The sequence below is a fragment of the Agelaius tricolor genome, unplaced genomic scaffold (assembly GCF_023055355.1).
Source record: "Agelaius tricolor isolate 1412-34295 unplaced genomic scaffold, bAgeTri1.0.p SCAF_1, whole genome shotgun sequence".
Lineage (NCBI taxonomy): Eukaryota > Metazoa > Chordata > Aves > Passeriformes > Icteridae > Agelaius > Agelaius tricolor.
The window spans coordinates 37,788,574-37,812,370 of NW_027269261.1; the positions used below are offsets into that span (position 1 = coordinate 37,788,574).

Below are 23,797 nucleotides of genomic sequence, written 5' to 3' on the forward strand. Positions count from 1 at the left end.
AAGAGCCTTTCCCAGAAGTTAATCTACTGCCTTGGGTTTTACCAGCAGCCTTTGGATTTATGTATAATTGGAGAACATTTATGTATAATTAAAGCACATACAGACAGGTATGTCTAATGCAAATTGTTTTCTAAGTGGGATGCATCTATTTACTGTAAACTAGTGTCAAGATTGTTGCAGCCTAACTCCTTACAGGTCTACTTTTTGAAATTACAAGCTACACTCTGTTGAGACTCATTAGAAGTCAGTATTAATGGCATGAAGGTTTTTGATCTTTTCTTCATCATTAACCTCAATGTCACTTAAAATGCAGGCATAGATCAGATTCTGGACCAGCTGTTTTCAGGTGAAATCTTCTTTCTCCAGTTAAAAGAATAATAAATAGAGGATAAAAATAAAAAATAAAAAAAAAATAAAAATAGAGGATCCACCATTTTATTCATTTAGTTATTTTATACGTACTCCATACACAGAAAATCCTCACTGCAAGACAAAAAATTCCAGATGAGAGGAGAGGCTGCTCATGGAATATGCTCTAATAAATAAAGTGCATCACTCCTAATATGCTTGATCATATTCAGATTTAATCAGACTATTGAGAGATGAATCTTTAAAGAGGAGGGAAATATTCAGCTACATTTATTCTCACTTGTGTATTGTTTATGGGTCTCACATAACCCTATTACTGAAAAGGGAGTAAAATCAGGCACTGATTTGGCTCACTAGCCACAGTAGCCCTTTTTTGAGAGAAGCCCCCGATTCAATTTCTCGCTGTAATGGATTTTTCACAAATAAGGATAATCCTTCATTTAGTGTTTACACACTTGGTTGCCTCTTAGCATTCCTGCCTGTCATATCAAGTTTTAAAATTTTATTGAAAGTTGCCAGAATTCATTTATGCATTAGTTGGTTTTATTATAGTTATGGACGAGCTGGCATTCAACAAATTTTGCATGAGGAAGTAATAATCATGATTTTATCAGAATATAACAGGAGCCATACCAAATTTTGCTTAATTTTCTTGTGACATGCTACTATCCATGCATGCCCAACATATGCAGCCAGCACAAAATGAGTATCTGTACTGGCAAAAATTAAACTATTTTCACTCTCCTACCTTCTTTCTCCCCTTGTCATCTAAGATAGACAAAAAACACTCAGGCCTCCTAATTTATTTTATCAGAGAACACAGTGCAAAATGGATAGTATCTACCCATGTCACCTCCCTGAAGTATACAGGAAGACTTTGCTCACCACACAAAGTTAAAGCTCAAATAGGAAAGCTACAAAGTGCCAATTCTTTTTACGTTCAACAGAATATATAAATTGCAATATGCTTGAAAGATGTAAAAGCAGAAGAGAAACATAAGAGTCAAACTGAAGAAAAATTTTTCCAGCAGAGTACTAACATTTTAAATAAAATGACAAAATTTGTAGAGTTACAAGAACCTTAATCTAGCAGCTTCATTCTAGTTGAAGTAAATAAAGCCTATGAATTCCATTTTCCTCTTTACATTATTGTTTTGCCAAAATACTAAAGTCAGCAATCTTAGCCCTCATCACTGGGCCTGAATTTCAGGAAACAGCTTCTTAAACCAGCAAAAAAACCAGCATCACTGACACAGAAGGGGACAGAGAACCAAGGAGGGAAACTACTGGCTCTTGTTTCTTACCCCAGTTCAGCCAGGAATCTGAACTTCCCCATCCTGCATTCCCCTCAGCTGGGCTGGCCACAGGGATAGGAGGAAATCAGGTTTAACATATGATGACATCAACTGAATAATTATAAATATACATTAATTATAAATACAGAATATTGTCGTGACATCAAGACCTGTAGGAAAATCAAGAGAAAAACGAAAAAAAAAGTCTTGCACACTGTTCCAAGCCAGAGAGTGAGGCAACATTAGTTTATTTTTAAAGTCCATCCTCAGTAAATAAATCTGCACATCACCATCAATAACTGATGGTATATTATGACATGGTCTTATACCAAAAAAAACCCACCATGAATAACACCACATAATAAACACACTACCTAAAATGCAAGCAAAAAAAAGTAAAAGAAAACATAAATAAAACTGTTGCACAGCAAAAGCACCCTTGGTTCCATAAATTGGTTTTGTGGATTTTGTTTGTTTTTCCTTTTTAGAATATTTAAAAAAATTTTAGTACTGTACAAAACCACAGAGAGTCCTTTTCTATTACTCCAGAATAAAAACAACCCTCAGTTTATCACCTTACAAATGACTGAATTAATTTATATCCTATAAGACAGGAGATGCTTATAGAAGCTGTTTATTTTGATGGCACCTGACTGCACTATTTTAAATCCATTTTTCTTCTCACCAAAAGTACTGTCACACTTCCTTCAGGCAGAGACTCAAACTGGTGATTTGACCTCAACAGAAAGGTCCATGAGGCTCAAGACTCATGCAAATAATCAGAAAGCCTTTCATTTCAGTGATTTGTTCTTTGAAAAAATTATATAAAATTATTTCTAACCACATATTGAAGAAGCTTGGAAGTTTTGGACCTGAACTAAAGCACATATAACTACAGATTCAGAAGAGATTGCATATTAAAAGAAAATTATTCTCCCACTCTTAAGCACCACCTAAAACACCAGGAAAACGTTGAGTTAAACACATTTCTGCCTATTTGCCCAAGTTTGTTAGTTCAAAACAAAAAAAGCAATTAGACCTGACTGGAATGGAAAATTTAACTTCAAGGGAATTAATTTTCTCCATCTGAAACTAAATTTTTCAAATCAAGCATGTCAAAATATGCACAGAGAGTATGAACATGCAGAAAATACATGTTGCTCAGATGAGGACACTGCAGAGTAGTACATCCTCTTAGACACACAGGACAGAGGGTAGGAGAAGAGAGGCAATCTGCAACGTGAGCAAGAACAAGCACACTTTAGAGAAATATGTCTTTTATGTTTTGAGAATAGGCCCTACCATCTATATTGTTAACAGACAAATAATACCATCTCTGCTCATTTTTTCAAAGTTACAGACATTCCTCTGCAACACTCCTAAGTCAGGATGTGGCAGCAATGTTTTCATCTGGCAAGATATGTGCAGAGCTAAGCAGAAGAAAACCAGCAAAAAGATCTCTTGGTGCTTTTTACAGAAACCTGAGACATCAGCTAAAATGCAGTGCCTTACTCTGAAAAAGCTAACTTCTGCCAACTAAACTGACTTTTTTGACTGCACTTATGGAAATAAGAACATGTAGAACATACTGATTTTAATTATTAAAACCTGAATTCTTTTTTTTTTTTTTAAGCCAATAAAATCTAGAACTTGGGGAATGTACATAAATATCTGAAACAAAGGTGAAGTGCTTCCACCACCATCAGAACATAAAAAGCTAATGTGCACATGCAGGTCAAACCTAACTAAATGTGCTACTGATTCTCTCTTCACTCATCTTTTATGACAGTGTGCAAAGAAAGCCTAGAAAATGTTCAGGGTTCCATGTTATATGTATATTTGTATATTTATTTAAAAAAAAAGGAACTGGACTCTTAAGATAATCAAATTCTTAACACAGAGGCATTTATGATATTTGAAAACTACCCCAAAGCAAACATAAGCCCTTCTACATTCAAGATATATCACTAAACTCTTTTTGCTGCATCATGTAGCAAGTTTTAAATATATGCAATTACTACAGGGGACCAAGGATGTTTGTTCTATCCACTTGCTTGTAGCAGAAAAACTTAAATAAATACTAAAAATTTATTTGTGGATTGTTAACTGGTCATCACACCCAAGAAGAAGGGAAAACCTCTCATTAGAACACTACATACCTCTGCCAAGAAAGTCAAATCAATATAACTACCCTGGTTGTGGCTCCATCCTGTTAACAGATGTTTTATATATAATAATAAAGCTCTGAGGAAAGGTTTAATGAATTTGACCTTAATACCTTTAGATCACAAACCTATCTAAACAAGTATAATCAATGTAACATAAAATCAGCTGATTTTTTTAGTTACAGATGTCTGAGTTTTACTTACATAGTGTTTAAGTACCTCAAACCCTTCTTATTGAATAATTCAGTCCAAAACTAGGAAAAACAGCACAAGCTGTGACATTCCAAATGTAAAGATGTGGAATGATTTCTTCCACATTGATTTAGAAAAAATACCTGTTTATAGTTCTTTTAGAGGTAAACAGTACCTTTACTATGTTTTAAATTAACCACTAAAAATTATCAATATTTTTAATAATAATAATCATCATCATTGCTATTATTATAATGATCATTATTGTTATTATTATTAAGAAAATACACCAGCTTCTTAATGGAGATGAAGGTACACTTGCAAGAAAATAGTTTGACATTTGCTACTTCTGCTACTACAATACCTTAAGTAAATATACTTATTTTTTCCTCCTGAGCCAGCTGGTGCTTTAGATATTTCATCATCTTAAAAACTAGGATGAAAATTACCGACACTTTAGATTTGTTTAATATTCATCATAATCAAAAATGTTGAAGTAATGTAGTGTGAGCATGATCTTTTTGTACCCACAGCTATCCAAGGAATAATACTGGGTAGACAGAAGTTTAGCTGTCCTTTAATAAAGAAAGCAAATTAGGTGAGTTATGCACAGGGACATCTGAATCTCAGTGGCAGCTGCCATATTAAAAAAAAAAAGAAAAAAAAAAGGCCCACTATCATATCCCATGATTTACTTGTATTGTAATACATTTCAGCAACACATCCACAGCACATTTTGGTCTCACTGAGTAGAAAAGGGGATCCAGGAGGGATCAAGAAGGATTTACAACATATGCAGCTATGGCTCTAATATCTAGAATGCTGATGAATATTCATTGTATCTCCTTTCACCATAAAAGGCTAAGAAACTTTAGAAAGAGGGCCCTTCTTTGTGAGAGGAGGAGTTGCTGTATGGAGAGAAGGCCATCTTTGCATGTAGTTAAGACAATGACAGCAGTGCTGCCAAAAATTAATGCGAAACTTTTGACTTCCCTGGGGAACAATACATGTTTGTGGGTGCAACATGCAAGCAGAGGGAAAGAGCATTGCCTCTCTCATTACATTTCTGCTCCCAAGAAGAGGGGGCCCCAAACTGCCCCCCAAACTAAAGCTGAATAAGGCTTACTTATCATTTGTTGGCACTCCCTTTTTTTTTTCCTCAAAAGGTTTCCATCGAAACAAAAAGACATAACAACATTAATACAAATAGCCCAAGACCTGTAAGAGTGAAAGAGTTTAAAGTCCACATCTGATCTATATTTATACATTCGGAGAATATGCAATATTGCATGAAAAAAAATTCAAAAGCAACTAATTTTGACAAAACAAGTGATACTCTGAGCATGGTATTTCTTACTAGTCCCAGGCCTCCCATGATATACTGAAACAGACATTAGTGATGATCTCCCCTCCTTGTATAAATATCTGAAGGGATAATACAAAGAAGACAGAGCCAGTCTTTCTTCAGAGGTGTCTAGTGACAGGAGCAGAGTTGATGGGCACAAACTGAGACACGGGAGGTGCAGCCTGAGCATAAGGAGCAACTTGGACTGTGAGCGTCACTGAGTGCTGGCACAGGTTGAACAGAGAGCCTGTGGAGTCTCTATCTTTGGAGATATTCAAAAGGAAATAGTCTTGGGCAAGTGGCTCCAAGTGGCCCTGCTCAAGCAGAGGGTTGGACCAGGTGACTTTCAGAGCTCCCTTCCAACCTCAACCATTCTGTGAGTCTGTGCTTCCTGATATCACAGCAACTGCAAGGACAACATGCACTGAACACCATCTGCATTACTAGGCATAAATCTACCCTCTCTGGCAAAAGGGTTTATTAGACATTTGATTCAGAAACTCATGTAAAATCTTATCTGAAAGTAAATTTGGTAACTGTTTTCCCTTTCATTTATGACTGCTGTCACCCAGGCTGGAGAAACTCACACTAGACTTCACATTAAAAGGCAGTTTTATTTCACAGCATGACTTGAAGCAGTACATAATACTGAAGTCATTTTCCTTCTTTCCAATGGTATTTTTTTCTAGCTTTTAGGACACTTTATAACGTGTAACCTCACTGAAAACACATACTGCAATAAATATTGTAAATCATGCATAGATATCTCAGAGCTTCTAATGGAATTGAGTTAAAATATACTTTCTTATCTTATTAAAATAAAATAACTTGCATCATTTTTTCAACATAGAGGCAAAAAACTGTTTCCTCAGCCAAGTTTATTTTGCGTGAACGAATCACCATTCCTGTCTTTTGAAATGGATGAAGTTTTTTTTTTCATAAATCAAGTATGTGTTTTCATTTACTGTATATTACAATTTATGTCCAACATAATGAATTTTTTCTTAAGGGATATTTAAAAATAAATGAAAGAGGTAGCTAAAAGCCTGAATAAAACCACGTCAAGTCTTCTGAATCCTCCCAACTGTTCTCTTCAGATGGAGCTGAGCATTTTGGAAGCCATCCCTAATGGCATTGCGACTGTGTGAGACAGGTGCAAGAGTGAGGCTGTCTTTTAAGAGATTCAGAATGAAATGACATTAAAAGCCAAAGAGAGAAGTGGAAAAGAAAGAATAAAAATTGTTGTAAAATAATAATTTTCAGCCACCCAGAGTTGAGCTTTCTTATTCCTGTAAGTGCCACGGTATCTTAAACAGGGCCCAAGAATATCTGTTGGAGCAGCCTCCCCAGGGTGTATCTGGATTTGGGAAAATTTAACATATCATCAAAGAAAAGAGACTTTTAAAATTTAGAATTATCCTGTTTGTATTTTTTTTTCCTGATACTCATGTTATTAAAAGCAATTAAGACACTTGATGAGCAATGGCAGAATCAGACCTGCAGATGCCCTGTGATCATCTTTAGGGAAGTTCCATCAGTAATTACAAACTTGGAGCTAGCTCAGCACTAGATTTATTTAATGCTGATGCTGTGCACCAAGTCACTGCAAGCAGTGTGAGAACAATAAAGAGGAGTGGATGACACAAACTCCTCATGTGAATGGCAGTCCCAGCAGCTCACATTCAGCATCCCTGTTACCATCAGATCACTTAATAAGAGAAATGATTGCACAAGAGTACATTTCCCTGTGCAGCAGGTAGGGAGAAGATCAAAATATGCCCGATTTCTCTCTGGAATCCTGGCATGGCTGGGCTTGGCCTAAACAACAGAATAACTCATTGGTATTTAAGATTTTCCCTCACTCTCAAAAAACACCGGTTCATTAGGAAAAAACATTAGGCTTACAATTTAGAGTGCTGACTTAATATAACTAATGAAGAAAGATTTCCTGATTCAGTGGAAACCCTGGGAAAAATTGTTCCAAGAGCTTCTTTTCTCTGGCCTAGTCTTCTCAAGGCAGCATTAACATCAGTGCCCAGTGGTGGCAATTTAGATGTCAGAATTGAGGCATTTTCGACTATTTATGCAGAAAGAAGCACATGTACTGAATATGTGTAATTTCCTGTAAATGCTACTTCTGTCAGCCAAATGCAGGGAAATTAAGCTATTTTTGTACTTACACATTCATTAGCAGGAACCCAAAAATAAATGGTTGTTTCAGGTTTGTTAGTTTGACCAAGGAGTCACACATTACAGTGGTAACTTTTTTATGCACAGTATTCAATAGAAGCATTTTAACACATAGTGTTTGTCATGTGTAAGCTAGAATATCTATCAAAAACATTTGTATCCTCCCAGAACACATGTAATTTTGGAGAGACAAACAACTAAGTTACCCATTCTCAAGAATTAAATCACATTTTTAATATCTTCCAGCCTGTAAATGAGATCACACTTTTTCACATACACTTCTGTGGCTGTTTATTTTGTAGTTTACCTTTAAAGGACAAATTGATTTTTGTAATCTCTTTGCCATATTATTCCAGTAGTGAAACCATCAGAGGGGAGAAGCTGACTTAGCAGCAGTAAGGACTACATAATTTCAGAGGTGCTACTTGGCCCTTTTCCTTTCAGTCAGCATTGCTCAGATGTAGTGAGCAGTGCTCCTTCCTTTCTCTGTTACTGGGGAAGATGCAAGTAATTAATTCCAGGAAAAAAAATGTGACTTCAAATGAGCAGTGGTGAAAGGTTATGCACTGTGAAATGGAGTTTTACAATGATATATTAAAAAAAACAGAGATAAAATGTAAACTGCTTTTTTATTTTATATTATTGTAAAATAAGTTTATATTAATCAAAAAGAAAATACCTTATTAAAATAGTTTAATGGAGATAGGAAATAAGAACTCAAAGCAAATTACTGTGTCACAGATCTTTCTCTTCCTAGGAAATATGAAAGTATCAAATTCCAAACACTGCACTATCATCTATTAGGAAGACCACTATCACCATTTATGACCTGGTATTTATCAGTCACTGAAAGGCACTCAGAAGACTCTTGTGCCAAACTGTGATGTACCACACAGTCTATGCTGACAAACCACCCAAATCACAAGCCTTTCATGGTTCCAGAGAAACAAAATTCAGTATTTGTCCATTTCTCTGTTAGGTGTAAGATGAAAAGAAATAGATGTAAGCAAAATCATTGATTTGATAAACAATGGAAGAGCAGTTCTGTGGCAGAGACAGTTTAACAAAACCTGTGACGTCAGGAGGCTCCCCTGGAGCACAGAGGGCAAGGACAGCAGTGGGACAGTACACACCAGATGTGCTCTAAGTGACAGAAACTAAACCTCATCTCAGCTGTAGGGAGTTAGATCTGAATATAACTCCTCATGTCTGAAAAGATCTGACATAATGATGTGAATGCTTGCAAAGTACAGAGGGGCTATGACAAACTCCTTTGGTGCTTGTGCTGGATGATACACTGAAAACTCAGTATCAACTAGCAAGGACACAAGAAGAAGAATGACCAAGTAGTGATGAGTCCCCACACTGGAAATGGCCTCATCATAGCACCTGTGCCTGAATAGGGAGCCCCAAAGTCTATTTGTTACACTTCAATCCAGACTCTTACTCTGGTTGAATTCTGAATTATGACAGATACCAAATCAAATGTTCCTGTCTTTTTTTACCTGGAGTACATACAAAGTCAGATGCATTGGAAAAGTGTGGGTTTGTGTATAGCCTGATGCATATCAGTTCTCAGAATCTAGCCTTCCATTCACAGATACACATTTTTCTTTTCACTAGAGAACTAACACTATGAATGTTAACACTGATATAGCTCCGAAAGATGGACCGCCAATGTGACTGCTCCAATCAGACATTTTTGTGTGGGTCTTTGTTTGTTTATTTTGAATTTTCTTTGTCTTTGTTGTTTGGTTTGTTGTTGTTGTTTTTTTTTTGCTTTGTTATTGTGGGGTTTTTTGTTTTGGTTTTGTTGTTTGCTTGTTTCTGTTTTCTGGAAAGAGGAATCCACTAATTTTCTGAATCATGGCTACTAAAGTTTTCAAGCTATATTAAAAAAACTTTCTGGTAGGACTGTAGGTGGCCTACACAAGACTTCCACATACTAATCTTTACAGATATCTTTTGTGCTTGATTAATTAGAAAAAATAGGGAGATGTGATATTTTTACAGTGACGTTTTCTTATCATTAAATTAACCTGTATACATCTCCCATAAAGGATGAGGTCATGACATTTTTGTAAAGTTCCAGGTAAGTCCCAACTGTAAAATGACAAATGTAATATTTAGATGGTGTCTGCGGTAAAAATAAAAAAAAGTAATCTGTTTAATTTTATAGAAATATTGTATCATAAATTTAATCTGAGCATCATATATTAAAATAATTCTATGCAAATATCCATGACTGCTAAATATGGTTTTAGAATAAGACTACTAAATGGAATAAGTAATATTTTAAATGTCAGCCCACACACCATGAAAAAAGAAAGCTCAATTTAATCAGGCTGGTCATTTGTATCTTAGGTAGTCAAAGGATTAGCATGTAGAGTAAGTGAAGGCTGCACAAGGCTTTGTGCAGGTTTTACACAGGTATTCACTTTCATCTCAATAAAAGATTTAGTGTAACAAATGTTGGCTTACAGAGTGCTTTGGTTCTTATGGCACAAAAGAGCTTCTGTGCTTCTGAGCACAAAAGAAACTTGCTCTGTTGCCATGTAAAGGTCAGGAACAGTTTTCCAAGACTGGGGGGAAAAAAGAGAACTAAAAAAAGAAGTGGCTTTGCTGACAGGTCTGTAGTATAGTGGTACAGACAAGTGTTTTTAATAGTTTGCTTTTGTCAACTTTATTTTGACTAATTTCTCTATAAAACGAGAATAACTGTAGCACCCGTAGAGAGAATATCTATTGGTATCACTGGTATAGCTCTATGGGATTGGAGAGGAAAGACAGAGGGTTTGGGGTAATATACTAACTTGAACTTTTTTTAACCTTTTCAGCAGACTTTGCCCACTGTAGACTGCAATGCATTGAAGAAAGCAGGGCTAACACAGCTCACTTACTGTGAGAGACACACTTTTGCCTGGCCTTAACACAGAGTGGTCTCTATACAGTAAGAAATAAGTCTTAGTACATCTTTGAAGCCACTCCAACTGGAATTGTTTTCTGTCTCCTTGGAAAGTGGAGCAGAAAAGAAGGTGAGGCAGGCACATGCAAAATCTGCACCTACTCTTTATAACCACAGGACTGAGATGGATGCTGTGTGTTTATAAAACAAACTGACTTGCATAGCACATTCATGACATTAGGAGTGCACATATTGCAAACACTGCACTTTGGAAGCCCACAGGACTGCCAGCCCGAGCTGCAGGAACAGAATGCACACTGCTCCTAACTACTGTGCTCTGCCTCAATTCAAGAGGAAAAGAATGATAACAGATTCTCTCTGCTTTGTGGAGAAAGTAACAAGAAATCTCAAGTGCAAATTATTTTCACAGCCAAGCATTATTTTAAAACTAAAACAGAATAAAATTATCATTTTAAACTTTCCGGAAGATATCTCCCTTTCCTCTTTTGTACTTTTATGCTGAAGTATCTTATCAAATCCTCAAAAAGCTGGGATTTTTTGAATCAACCTTGAAAATTGGAACAGCTTCCACTACAAGTTTCCAGCCACTTTCTTTTCATATGTACTGTAAAATATGGTAATAGAAAGAAAAAGCAGCTGTAATCTGCTCATTCAATTGAATTTATCAGCCTGCATATATTTATTGTGTCATTGAACCTGTATTTGCCAAAAGAATGTAGGCCCACATACATTCCAGGCATTCAGAAGTTATTTATAGGTGTACACTACTGAAACTTCTTGTAATAGCATTTCCACCATGGAGTTATGATGAATTCCTGGAAGACAATACAGGGTTGATGTTTTTTGGTGTTTTTTTAAGTCCCCCAAACCAAGAACAGTGCAGATTCTGTAAAAGCTGAATAGTTTGGAAATGTATTTAGGTTTATTTAATACAAGGAATGCAATGATCCCAAATCAAACAGGACAGATGTGAAAGTCATCATTTCCAAAAGTGGACATGCTGAAGGAAGCATCTGAGTCTAACAAAGGACTCATGTTGTGTGATGTCAATGGAATCTATAAGATTCAGACTCATCTAGTGACACCAGCAATGTCTTTCAGCAGCACTGACTTCATGTATAAAAGCTGAATAGAATTTTGTCTGTGTTTTCATCCATTGGAAATGTGCATTAATGGTGTCTTCTCTTCTGTCTTGATTTATATATGATTCAAGCCTATGCTAATCACCAATATTTGAATAAAAAGTTTGAGAGAAAAAGAATCCCCTTAGATGTGTTCATCTGGAACACTGCAAAATGCAGCACTTTGAAGCCTCTAAAATAAATCAGGTTAATTCAGGAATAGCACATAAAGCTTGAAGGGCATTGTAGTTGTGGCTTTTTGAATTAGATGTGTAAGTCTAATAAGTATGGTATGGTTTATACAATACCATACTTTATTTTTCTTTTCGAGGAGAATATAAAACCTGGGGTTTTAATTGTTATTTTTTTGCAGTGCTATTACATGTAAAGACATTGAAGCACCGTGATACATTGAGAACACAAAGCTGAAACTTTAAACCACAGCAAAAGACAAATTTAAACACTTGAACATGGGCTGAATATGAAAGTTCCTTAGAAGCAAGCTACAGCATGGTATGCATCAGTCTTCTTCAAGACCTAAGCCTCTCCCATAACAAACCTGGTTGACTAATCTCCTGATTTAGGAGAGAGGAAGAACTCATTCAACAGTAACACAACCAGTGAAATTTAGCAGTACTCAGATAGAAGAAAAAAACCCTTCAAAACTTTATACAAGTGACCATTCAACTCACTCCCCAACACTCTCTCATTTTAGGGTGCAAACCAAGCTTGAGAGATCTCTTACTAGTTTTCTGTCCAAGAACAATAACTTTTCCTTGACTTTACATGCTGCAACAGGGCTGGAAGGATTAATATTCTCAACTACACATCTGTTCAAAAACTTCTGGCCGCAGCCCATAATGATCACAACCCAGAGCTGAATTCAGGTGTTTCTGAGGCCCTAACAACAGCTCTAAGCTTTGAATAAACGTCTGTCATCCCATCCTTTTAGCACATATGTAGTTGCATAGATTGTGCATACAATCAGGTTAATCATTAGTCCTTTAAAGAAAGAGCTAAGTGTGTCTTTCAAGGACTGGAGCTCTAGTCTCCACCATGTTCCTTGTATATGCTCAAAATAGTAGAAACAAGTGAGTGAAATTTTCAACATCCTTTGAACTACTCTTCTCAGCCATAAACAGCAAGAAAAAAAAAGTAGGACTACATATATACATAGCCATATGTATGCAAATAGAAAAGACTAAATATGTCATCTCCATATACCCCAAAGCCTTGAAACAAATCCAAAAAACCTTACCCTTGCCAACGTCAGGGTTCCTTGTTTACATACACTGCAGCGGACCCTCAGTTTACCAGGCTTCACAGCTTGGCAGAAATTTTTGCAAAAAACATAAAAACTGTTGTAACTTGCTGCACCTGTCAAGAGGGAAAACAAACAAACATGAAAAAACCACTTTTGATGTAGACAGAAATTCAGCAGCAAACTTTCATGAAAGCTTTCTGTTTTACTCTGTAAGTGATAAAATAATTTTAATTTCTGAAGAGAGATTTGCGATCATCTTTTCTTGCCTGATCTAGTTCCTAACACCTTCCAGTAACTCCTCCTTCTTGATCAATAAGTACAGGTGAACTACACCATAACTCCTTGAAAATGCACCCAGAGCTTACCACTGATCAGCACCAAGTGAAATCTTTGGCAAGTGATGTATGAGATTAATTACCCCAACCATCCATAATTTGCATCTCACTTCTACTCTAAAATTGTCTAGCTGCAATTTTTATGAGGTCAAATTGCATGAAAATTTCTTTAGATGAAGTTTAAAAGATGAGTTTGACTGATATCACAACAAGAAAACAATTTAGCAAATTTACTTCTATTCATGGAAGACTGGAAGCCAGTTCTTTATTCTTGCTGGCAGCCTTATAACCTAGCAAAGTTTGCAAACTGCTGCCAAGATATTAGGCCAAGTAAATTTTCAAGGAAAATGAAATGAAACGCATTCTGTTCTGTGAAACTATGGAACAGAATGTGATATGCAGAGAATTGTCAAAGCCCAGGGCAATGCTAATGAATTTGATTTCACAGGCAATGCTGATCACTGTTTGAGTGAAGCACTTTTTAGAATAGCTATGGATATTCCTTACAAAATGTTGGAATACCTCTGGCATGGTTTTAATCTAGACTGGGCATCTCCAAGGTCAGAGACTCAAGGTTATCATTAGAAGTTGAAATGAGACCAGAATAAAGTTTCAAACAAAAATTTCTTAATATCAAGAAGAGATTTAACCCATTAACAGTGGTGAACTTCAGAATCAGTAGCAAACCCTTAGAGATTAAAAGTTTTTCACTGTCTATCTCCCTATTCTCTTATTTCTCCCTAGATTCATAAGAAATATATGTTTTATGTACATATGAACTCTAGCACATTACCACAGTAAATACAACCTGGAATAATATTTTTAAACATGTCTGACTTCCTTTATTTTCAAATGTTCTTCACACAGTAAAGGGTCAGACCCTGTGTTCTGCCAATGCAAAATGTCAGTCAATTACATTTTATACCTATTCTATAGGTATAAAGAATATATTCTTAGAATATATTCTATTTTATACCTATGGCTGTCCTGATTTAAATGTGCTCAAATATAATATAAGTGTAACTCAAATGTAATTTCAGTTTCCAAAACTCAACCTCAGAGAACTATGTCATATAAAAAATCTTTTTTTTCTATGAAAAAGTATGCAGATGTCTACAAAGATGTGCACTGTTGAAAAAAAAAATTTAACACTTTTTCAATTTTTCAGGAACATTAGCTACATAAGAGTATATCAGTGATGTATCCAAAAAGAACTTTAGTCAACTGATCTATCAAGTGTTGTCCCTATGTTTCCTTGGAAAGTATTAACCACCATGGCAGGAGACAAAGTATTACAGAATTTAAATGGAAGTCAGTTTTTTTTTGGAAAATGACACACACCATTTTCACACTTTTCATATTCACACTTACACACTTTTCATATGAATAACTCAAAAGGCTGAGAGCACACTTCTCAAATCAGTCTAAAACACAGTTCTGGGATTAAAATAGTTAAATTAAAGGCAAAAGGTCTTATGCTGAGCTATTTAATATACGATTCAATGTTGTGAAATATGACAAAGTTTTGAACAACTGGATATCCATTCATTCATACTTTGCTGGAGGCTCTCATTACTGGAACTGAGAGCACGTCTGGATTAGACTTGATTTGAGCTAAAATCCACATCAGAAGTCTAAACTATGGTTTTGCATATGAGAAGGAGGACACTTGCAAGTGACTTAATTTTACTTTTGGCAGCTCCTCTATGCAGGATCAGCTGATCAATCAATAAGAGTAAAAGGCCAGTGCCTTTAGCACAATTCAAAGGGAATGCTCCATGACTTAAGAAAGCAGGAATGCTATTTCTAGTAGAGGTCCACAATAAACAAGATGATTTCAGCCACTTATTCCTGACTTGGTCTCAACAGCAGGAAGTGAGACCAGAGCCTGTTATCCTTTCTGTTCTCACCAGTCCTCTCCCATTGTTCCAATTTCCTATGTGGGCTAATGGGACTACTGAAACTGCTGCTTCTATTCACACTCATCTTGAGTAATTCTGTGATGCCAGTGCTCACTGTCCTCATTCATTCCTGCACTCCAAACTTATTCCTGGTGTGACTCTAATAAAATCCTTCCAGTTAAACAGAACCATCTTATTGAGTACATGAGCCCTTACAGCATAAAATAATTTGTTAATTGGCTGATGCCTTTCCTGATCCAGTCCTCCATTCCCTGCTGTCTTGTGTCCCTCTCATTTTTTGCCAAGGATTAAAATTTATTTCAAGGATTAAAACACTTGAGGCAGGAAGCATGCTCTCTGTCTGCTTTGTGTTCTAAGCTCATTCCATCTGGACCAAAAGATAAAATTATTTTATTGATAATAGTCTGCAAAATATTCACGGGATAGTACGGCATAAATCAGCATGACTGAATACTGCAGTAAAAAATAGTAGTCATAGGAGAGGCCTAAAATGAGACATATTGCTGATTTACTATAGAGGATAAATCTTATGCATTAGCTTGATATTTGCTCTGTGCAAAAATAGACTACATTAGCTCAATATTCATTTTTCTTAGCACTTTCAATTTTGTTTTCAGTTTTCATGAATATAAAAAGTCCCCCCAAACACATTCCCTGCGCACAAATTTGAAACACAAGAAACAAATTTATAATATAATGGGTTGGAGCAGTTAAGCAGCACAGATCTATTCAGAGACACAAAATAACTTCAGAAATATCTGCAATAGCAAGGAAGCTGGAAAGGCACAATGTGATAAGAGGAATGCACTGATTTTAGAAGGAATGTGTTAAGTGGAGATTTTCAGCAACACATTCACCATTTTATGCAGATGTACTGATCACATTCTCGCTAAGTGCAGTTACATCATTAGGTGCAGGTCCTGAGCAGCATCAGCAGGCAAAACAAAGACTTAATTAAAAATGCAAATGTTGTAAGTCTGCTTACAGTACAACACTGATGGTCAGCATTAAGCTCTTTACTGACTATATTACCATGGCCCTTGGCTGAGACTGCATCCCCTCGGATCCCTTTTCAAAGAGAAACTGAAAGACACAGGAACAAGGAAATCTGTCTTATGCACCAGCTCTGACCCATCAATATTAATAAAGAATGTCATTATGGCACAGTGCCAGTAATCACTAAAATTGCTGCAGAACCAAGCACATAAGTACATGTATCAGGCACACAACTTTTGGGTATACAACTTTCACAAGAATTGAGAAAACAATCTCTATTTTGTAGTTTTCACTTCTGAATATCATATAAAGCCACTTATTACATGCTAGTTGTAGGAAAATGCTTGATGGTTTTCTCTATGGAGTTAATTTAATTAAGTTGCCTTTATGGGCCAAAAAAAAAAAAGAAAAAAAAAAAAGGTCTTAAAACTGTTTACCCCTTTAGTATTTTATATAAAAAGAAGAAGTAGCTTTCTCTGATGTGTATCCTACTGTTTTTATACTGTCTCCCCATTTAGGTTTTTAAGCTCCTTAGGACCTGAATTACTTCCTCATTTCTGTGTTCTTAATGATGACCATGCACTGGGAGCTTTGTACAGGTTAGTGATAGCACAGACCAATTATTTCGATATGCATGACTAGTTAATGAGAAAACATTAGTCATAATGACTATAGACTTGATCCTGAAATCTCTAATCAGTCAAAACACCCATTATCATCTCTATTACTGTTTAAGTGAATAAAATCTAAATAGGGATATTAGTAGCAAACCTGCTGTTTTCATTTGAACTGCATTTTCATATAGATTATACTGATTACTGAGTCTTTCCTATAATCACCTGTTTAAAACAGGACACAGCTACAGGAAATCTTTCACCAGACTGAAACCTACATAAAGTTAGCATTGTTTCAGACTCCATTATATTTACATTTAGACTACTTGTAATTTGTAAAATGTAGCCTGACTGTCAGAGACCTCAGTCTATTTTAGCAATTTGCACCTACATAATGAAAAATACGCAGTTAGAAGAGAAAGAAAAGAAGTATTCCTCCAACTGTGTTAACTTTAAGGACTTTGTTTGAGTCAACACAGTAGGAGGGAAAATGTCTGAAATACAAAACCAGAAGGCTCAAACTAGTGAAAATTTCCAAATAAAGTTAACTTTAAAAACAAAATAGCGTAGGTTTCATTTCTGGGCCCAAAGAAAGAGAAATTACTTACAAGATCGCATTCATTTTGCAAAAATACAACTGGTATGTTCTGTCTTTAACTTTTGTCCTTTAACTACTTTTTTTGTCTGCAAAGACATCACAGAGCACATAGCTTTCCTCCCCAGACCCATGTGGATGCACATATTCATAAACTTTTCTACCTGTTCTAGATTATACCTATTCTTTATGATGACTTTCTAATTTATAACATGAAAATTATATTTATTTAACAGATAGATTCATCTAAAATGGTTGTGATTTATTCTAGTGAGAAAAATTGACTTTTATGGTTTGATTCAATTCATCCTAAAGTATATAAAAACATACAAACAGGTCAGATAAATTGTGCCTAAAAGGGTCTGCTTCTCTCTTTTGTGGGGATTTAGAACAACAAAATGTGGTAGAAATATCTACTTTGCAAACCTCTAAAATTAGGGAAGATGAACCCCACATGGTGATGCCAGGCAAAAGAACTCATGACCTAAGAGCTGAAGTATGATAACAATATGAAATAGAATAAATCAGAAAAAAAAAACCAATAAACCAACCTCAACTTTTTCTTGATACTCAAATAGGACTTGCAGAATGTCTAAGTATCTCAGGTAATTAAAGTATATGGAATATACAGCTATTCAGAAAAAAAATAAATAGACTTGTCACTGTTACGAGGACTAAAAATTTAAGAAGAGTTGAAATTTGGCTGAAGAGGGTATAATGCCTAAGAGGTGGAGCATCAGAAGTTACTTGACAAGGACAATGGGGCACACTTATCTTTTTAATGCCTTTTCAGTGAAAAAATTTGTGTGAGAAAAAACAACCAGGAGACATCTATGAATTTAAAAAATGCAAAAAGCACAGCATTTGATCTATCACAAATTACTGGAATTCAGGACATTAGTAAATTAGGCTTTCTCTTCTAATCATTATCGTGAAAGAATCATCTGCTTCACTTTTCTGAGTCCCAGTATCATTTACCTCCACTTTCTTTTATATATCATCCAAATCCCTCATTATCTTTTTTATCCACTTACTTCTGTAATTACCTTTTCCCTGTCTCATTCTCTTTCTTGACCTCTATATAAGGTCACCCTTCCCTTACTTCTCACAATATATCTTCCTCTCCTTCAGCTTGCTCTCTGATTTTCAGACAAAGGAGCAAAATTCAACATTATTGCTCATATTAACAATAAAGAGTGAAGGATTCAAAAAGAGGAAAAAATAAAAACCACCAAAAACAATTGTGATGATTCTGCCAGACAGCAAAACATGGAATTAAAAAAACCCAAAAAAACCCAACACACCAGAAATTTCATTAAACTGCTGAAAGCTGGGCAAACAATACATGGGAGAAAAACAGTGCTACAACAACAAAGTGTTCAAGACTTAAGAGTGTCAAAAGGTCTCCCATAAAATGTACTTCTTGTGCATGAGGAAACCGCTATGCAGCAATCATAATATTCCCCACAAAGCTCCACTTGAGCTGCTTTTTATATCCTTGAGGGGACCGAGTGTGACCTGTGGTGATGACAGCTGGCTAGGCCTGGTTTATTTGCAGCTGAAGGCAGCGACTTCTGAGTTTAAGCCTAAGCACGTGAAGGGAAGTGAAGATGCTCCAGAAGTCTGCCTAGGTTGCACAGATCATGCAGTGCAGGCTTCAGTATGACAAGCAGATCCAGTTGATCACAGATTCAGCAAATAAACTAAGAAATGTTTAAAAATTAAACCAGTGGTCACCAAGAAAATCCATAAGGACAACGCTGTTCCCACGTCAGGCCAGAAAAACAAGAATATAGAAGATATACATCCAGACACTTGAAAACACAGCCCAGTGATGCAACAAAGGAAAGGACCTGAGCTTAAATGTAACTCCTGGGCCAGTGGACTCACTGAGGATGTGTGAGGTGAAAACCTCTGACAAGGCTTCCAGCAGCTCTTTCTCACACAGCTCTTTTAATAAAAGTCTGACCCAATTTACACAACTGCGCATTTCACAAGTGGCCTTTGACACAACCAGCTAAACACCCATGCAGGGAGGGAGGTTGAAGAAGGCAAAAGAATGGCTATTCTTACTGACTTGCTTCTCTGTGTTAGCTCCCTAATTGCTTCCTGTGTCCCAAAAGCCCCAGCTCTACTCAACTGCAATTACAATTCAATTATTTACAATTATGAAATGCTGGAGACCAGCAGCAACATTCTAGCTGTTAGCTTCATTACAGTCTGTCACCCCAATACATGACATTCTGGAAAAGTTTGTTTTTCAGGGCACCCAAGGAACAGATAATGAGGTAGCAAGGCTTATATGGAAGGTAATTGATTTATTCAAGGTACTAAAACTTTATCCTTGGAAGTAGTCAAGGCCTTCTTGGATGGGGCTTTGTCCTAACTGATCTGGTAGAAGGTACCACTGCTCATGGAAGGGGATTGGAACTAGATGACTTCTATGGATCTTTCCAATCCACATAATTCTGTGATTCTGTGATAAAAAACCTCTTTCTCAGCAGCTTTAAAATATAAATTATATTGTTACTGAATGAAATGCAAAATTCTCTTGTGTTCAAATACATAGATAAAATAAATTTCAGGAAATAAATTTCAGAAATAAATGATCACTTTTCACAGTACAGTCCCAAAAAAAATCATTCCAGGACTTGAATATTCATTGTCAGAAAAACAGAAATGAACAGTGAAGTGACAAAGTTTGCTAGTGATATGATTTTTTTCAGGGTAGTAAAAATTAAGGCCAACCAGATAAACCACATTTTTTCTGGCCAACCAGAAAAAACACTCAGCATGCTGTCAGTGACAGTACTGTCACTCAGGATCCTGAGTGACAGAAAAATGAAAAATTAAATTCCTTGTAGATAAATGTGAGGTGATAGACATAGGAAAAATAATTTTAGCCAAACAGTGATCATTTTGACTAGTTATTATCACAAAAAAACAAGAACTTAGGGCTATAATAGCTAGTTGTATGAAAATGTCAGCTCAATGCTCAGTAGCAATCAAAAAAGTAAATTGAGTGCTAGGAATTATTGAGAGGAATTGAGAAGGAAACCCAACCAAACAACAAAAAAAAAAAATCCCAGAAAACAATGCCGTACAAAATCTCTAAAAATCCATTATGTGCTCCATTTTCAGTAGCATGTGCAATTCTATCTTACTTTGCATTCCATAGATACATCTCTCACAGGACTGTCCATTAACATACCAAATAACTTGTTAGTGGTTTTTTTCTGACATTTCAGTGTGTCACAAAACATTGCACAATTAACAGTGTACCACAGAAACTGTCATTTCAAATGACCTGTGATACCTTTTTTTCATCTTCAATGCCCTGCATGTCAGGCTCCACACTCTGAAGGCTCCACAGAACTAAAATTTTAATGACAATTTATTTAGAAACGAAGGAGAGAAGGAAAATGGCTCAGGAAAGATGTATCTATAACTTAGTTGATACAATGTTTTTCAATGAAGACAGAAAATATCACTACCAGCACTTTTAAAACTGAACTATTTAGTTTCTGAAATGTGCTATTTAATGACATAAGTAACTTATTTCAATAAAAGTTATATTATGAGGAAGTTCCTTAGCTGGTTTTACATTAGAAAAGATATATATTGGCAATCATTCTCTTAAAGGCTTGTCCAGAAAAATGGAAAAGATTGAGTGAAAATGGCACTTTACCATGCTCTCTTATCTCAACATAATTGCATGGTCTTTGCATCACTTTTATATAATGTAATTCCAGAACAATACTGTAAAGAATAGGAATGATTTTAAGAAAAAGGCCAGCTTAGAATTTCACATACTCTGTTTGCACAGACTCTAAACTGGAATGTTGGATATGCAGCAACACTGTTTTGCATTTAGAAGACAGTTTTGAAAATACAAACCTAAGTCAAGAGGTTTCTTTATCTCTTTAAACCATTGACCAAAAGGGTTTGGGAAGAAGGGATACAGTTTTTCCAGGCTATTAAAATCAGCCTAGGTATTTAAGCATTGAGCAGTAAACACCAGCTTTTTAAAGCAATTCAGTTGTGACACATGCTAAGGGCTAACTTCCTTCTGTAGAGGAAGAGAAACACGGAATGAAGTATTTCAGGAAAAGAAGGAAAGACAGACAAAGGGAAAGACAGACAAAGAGAAAGAGAGCATTCTAAGCTCAGAGCTTAAACCTCAAAGCACCTCTAGCTCTGCATTAACTAACAGAATTCCCCATCCACAGATTAGCTGAAAGGCAGCAAGATTCATCGCATTAAAGTTAAATGTGCAGAAAATGGAATCATAGTAATCCTCACTGACATGTTTACATGTACAGTCTGCTGAGCATCTATGTCTGTGATTTGATAAGAAGCATTGAAATAATAGTCTCAGACTTTGAAACAGTGATACCAACTAATCTTATCCTTGCAACTCTTACAGATGCCTCAACACATCTAAAAGTTTCTCACAGAAATGTGATGGTACCTATGGTCTAGTGATCCCCCTGCTATGCCAAGGTGCATAATTCTACTCAGGAAAGCTTTGAGCAACAGCTCATGACCTTTTCCCACTTCACTTTGGAGAGACCCTTTGGGGTGGCTGCAGCTAGATAAACCTGTTGGCTTGATCATCTTCATAAAAAACAGGAAAACTCACTTTATTATCCAGAAGGAATCAAATGGCTTCTCTATCAGAATGAATTAAACTAATGTTGAAGTTTCTAAGTAGATACGTGTCACTTTAACTCTTAATTACCCCTTTTTCCTTTAATGCAAACACATGATGAAGTGAGAATGCAGAAATTTGTTGGCCCTGTGAGCTTTCTCAGTAAGAGATATTATCAATGTACCTATGGTTCATTCACCAACATGTTGTTTCATCAGGTATTATATATGTTTTACATATTATATGTTTTATACATATTATTATATGTATATATAATATATACATACACATATATACATATAATATATATATTATATGTTTTATATTAACATATTTACCAACATATATTATATATATACATATAATTATACGTATATATAATATAGATACACATATATATACATATATTATATGTTTTATACCAACATATTTACCATGTTCTTTGTTTCATCAGTTATTATATATGTGTTATATATTATATGTTTATACATATTATTATATGTATATAGAATATACATACATATATATATATATACAAACATATATATATAATATTTACACATATATATATATATATATTACATGTTTTATACTGTATGTGCAGTGTCTTCAAATGTGATGACAGTATGAAATGTTCATTGCATTTTAGAGACTAGACTGCATAGCAATTCTCTGTTGGATTAATTTAAACCAAGTCCTGCTGTCATTCTTCAATCTGTCAGTTTAGGAAACCACTCTGCCCCACGTTAGCTTTCCTACCACATGACCTGTAGAGCCTCCACTCCTCACCACCCTATCGATGAACAGCACAGAGCTTTAGCAGCTGCTTGTTACCCTACTCCCAATTAGTGTGACTCCAAACCAGAGGCTGCCAGCTGAACTCTCAGTGATTCCCTGGGGTGCCACGCCAATCAATTAAACTAATTGACTTTGTAGAATGGTTTTGTTGAAGTTAAACAGAAATGCTTAAAGACTATTTTGTACATTCAACTTGAGATGTACTTCATACCTCTTAATCTCTACAAAAGCCTGTTCCCCTCCTGCCATCTCACATAAACCTAAGAAAGCCTGTTTTTTGTTTTTCTTTCCATACAAAGGTTTTCACAATTTGGCAGTTATCTGTTGGAGCGGTTCTTCTTTCTAGTGTTGAATTCCCAACTCACACTATAAAGTAGAAGACATTCCTGCAGATTCTAAAGAGAAAAGATTTCATCCCAATGCCTCCCTACCTCCTTCATCAGTAAGCATTTGATCTCTAGTTGATTCTCTTGAAGAATTATGATAATCTAGAAAACAATAAAGGTATTATATCTACATCTCAGTACCTAATGCAGATTCCTGTTCTACTACATATCTGTGTCAGAGGTAATCAACCTTACAGTTCTGCCCTATTTATAGTATATTTATAAGCCATTTAGCCAGAGAAGGAGACTCCAGAGGGGGCTACAGGAGGATAGGGATAGCAAAATGAAATATGAAAGAGACTCTGCAGAAAAGAGAATGCTAGATGTTTTTAGATATGGCAATGTTTCATGAAAATGTTTTATTTATCTACATATTACTGGTCAAACACAGATCTTTGTGCCTGGATAGCAGACACAAAATGTGTTTGTTCACATTTACGCTGCTAGATTTAGTATTCCTGAAAAATTTCTATTACAGATTAGAAGGAAAATGTTGAGGACTGATAACATTTCTGTTTGAAACAGATTTTTCACATTTCTATCCTAAATACTTCACGATGGTTAGAGTTATAAAGAAGACATGGCTCAAGATGAGTCAAATATTAGCTCAGCTACAGCCCTTGTTACGTTCCT

The 23,797-nt window shown here is 35.7% G+C and overlaps 1 protein-coding gene across 1 annotated transcript in view; it reads right to left on the reverse strand.

The window, feature by feature from the left end:
- Nucleotides 1-23,797, reverse strand: part of PRKN (parkin RBR E3 ubiquitin protein ligase) — a 674,995-nt gene that overhangs the window by 432,477 nt on the left and 218,721 nt on the right. The window contains exon 4 of the mRNA XM_071430404.1: nt 12,862-12,980. Within this exon, the coding sequence (XP_071286505.1) occupies nt 12,862-12,980 (119 nt within the window). The remainder of the gene's footprint in view (nt 1-12,861; nt 12,981-23,797) is intronic.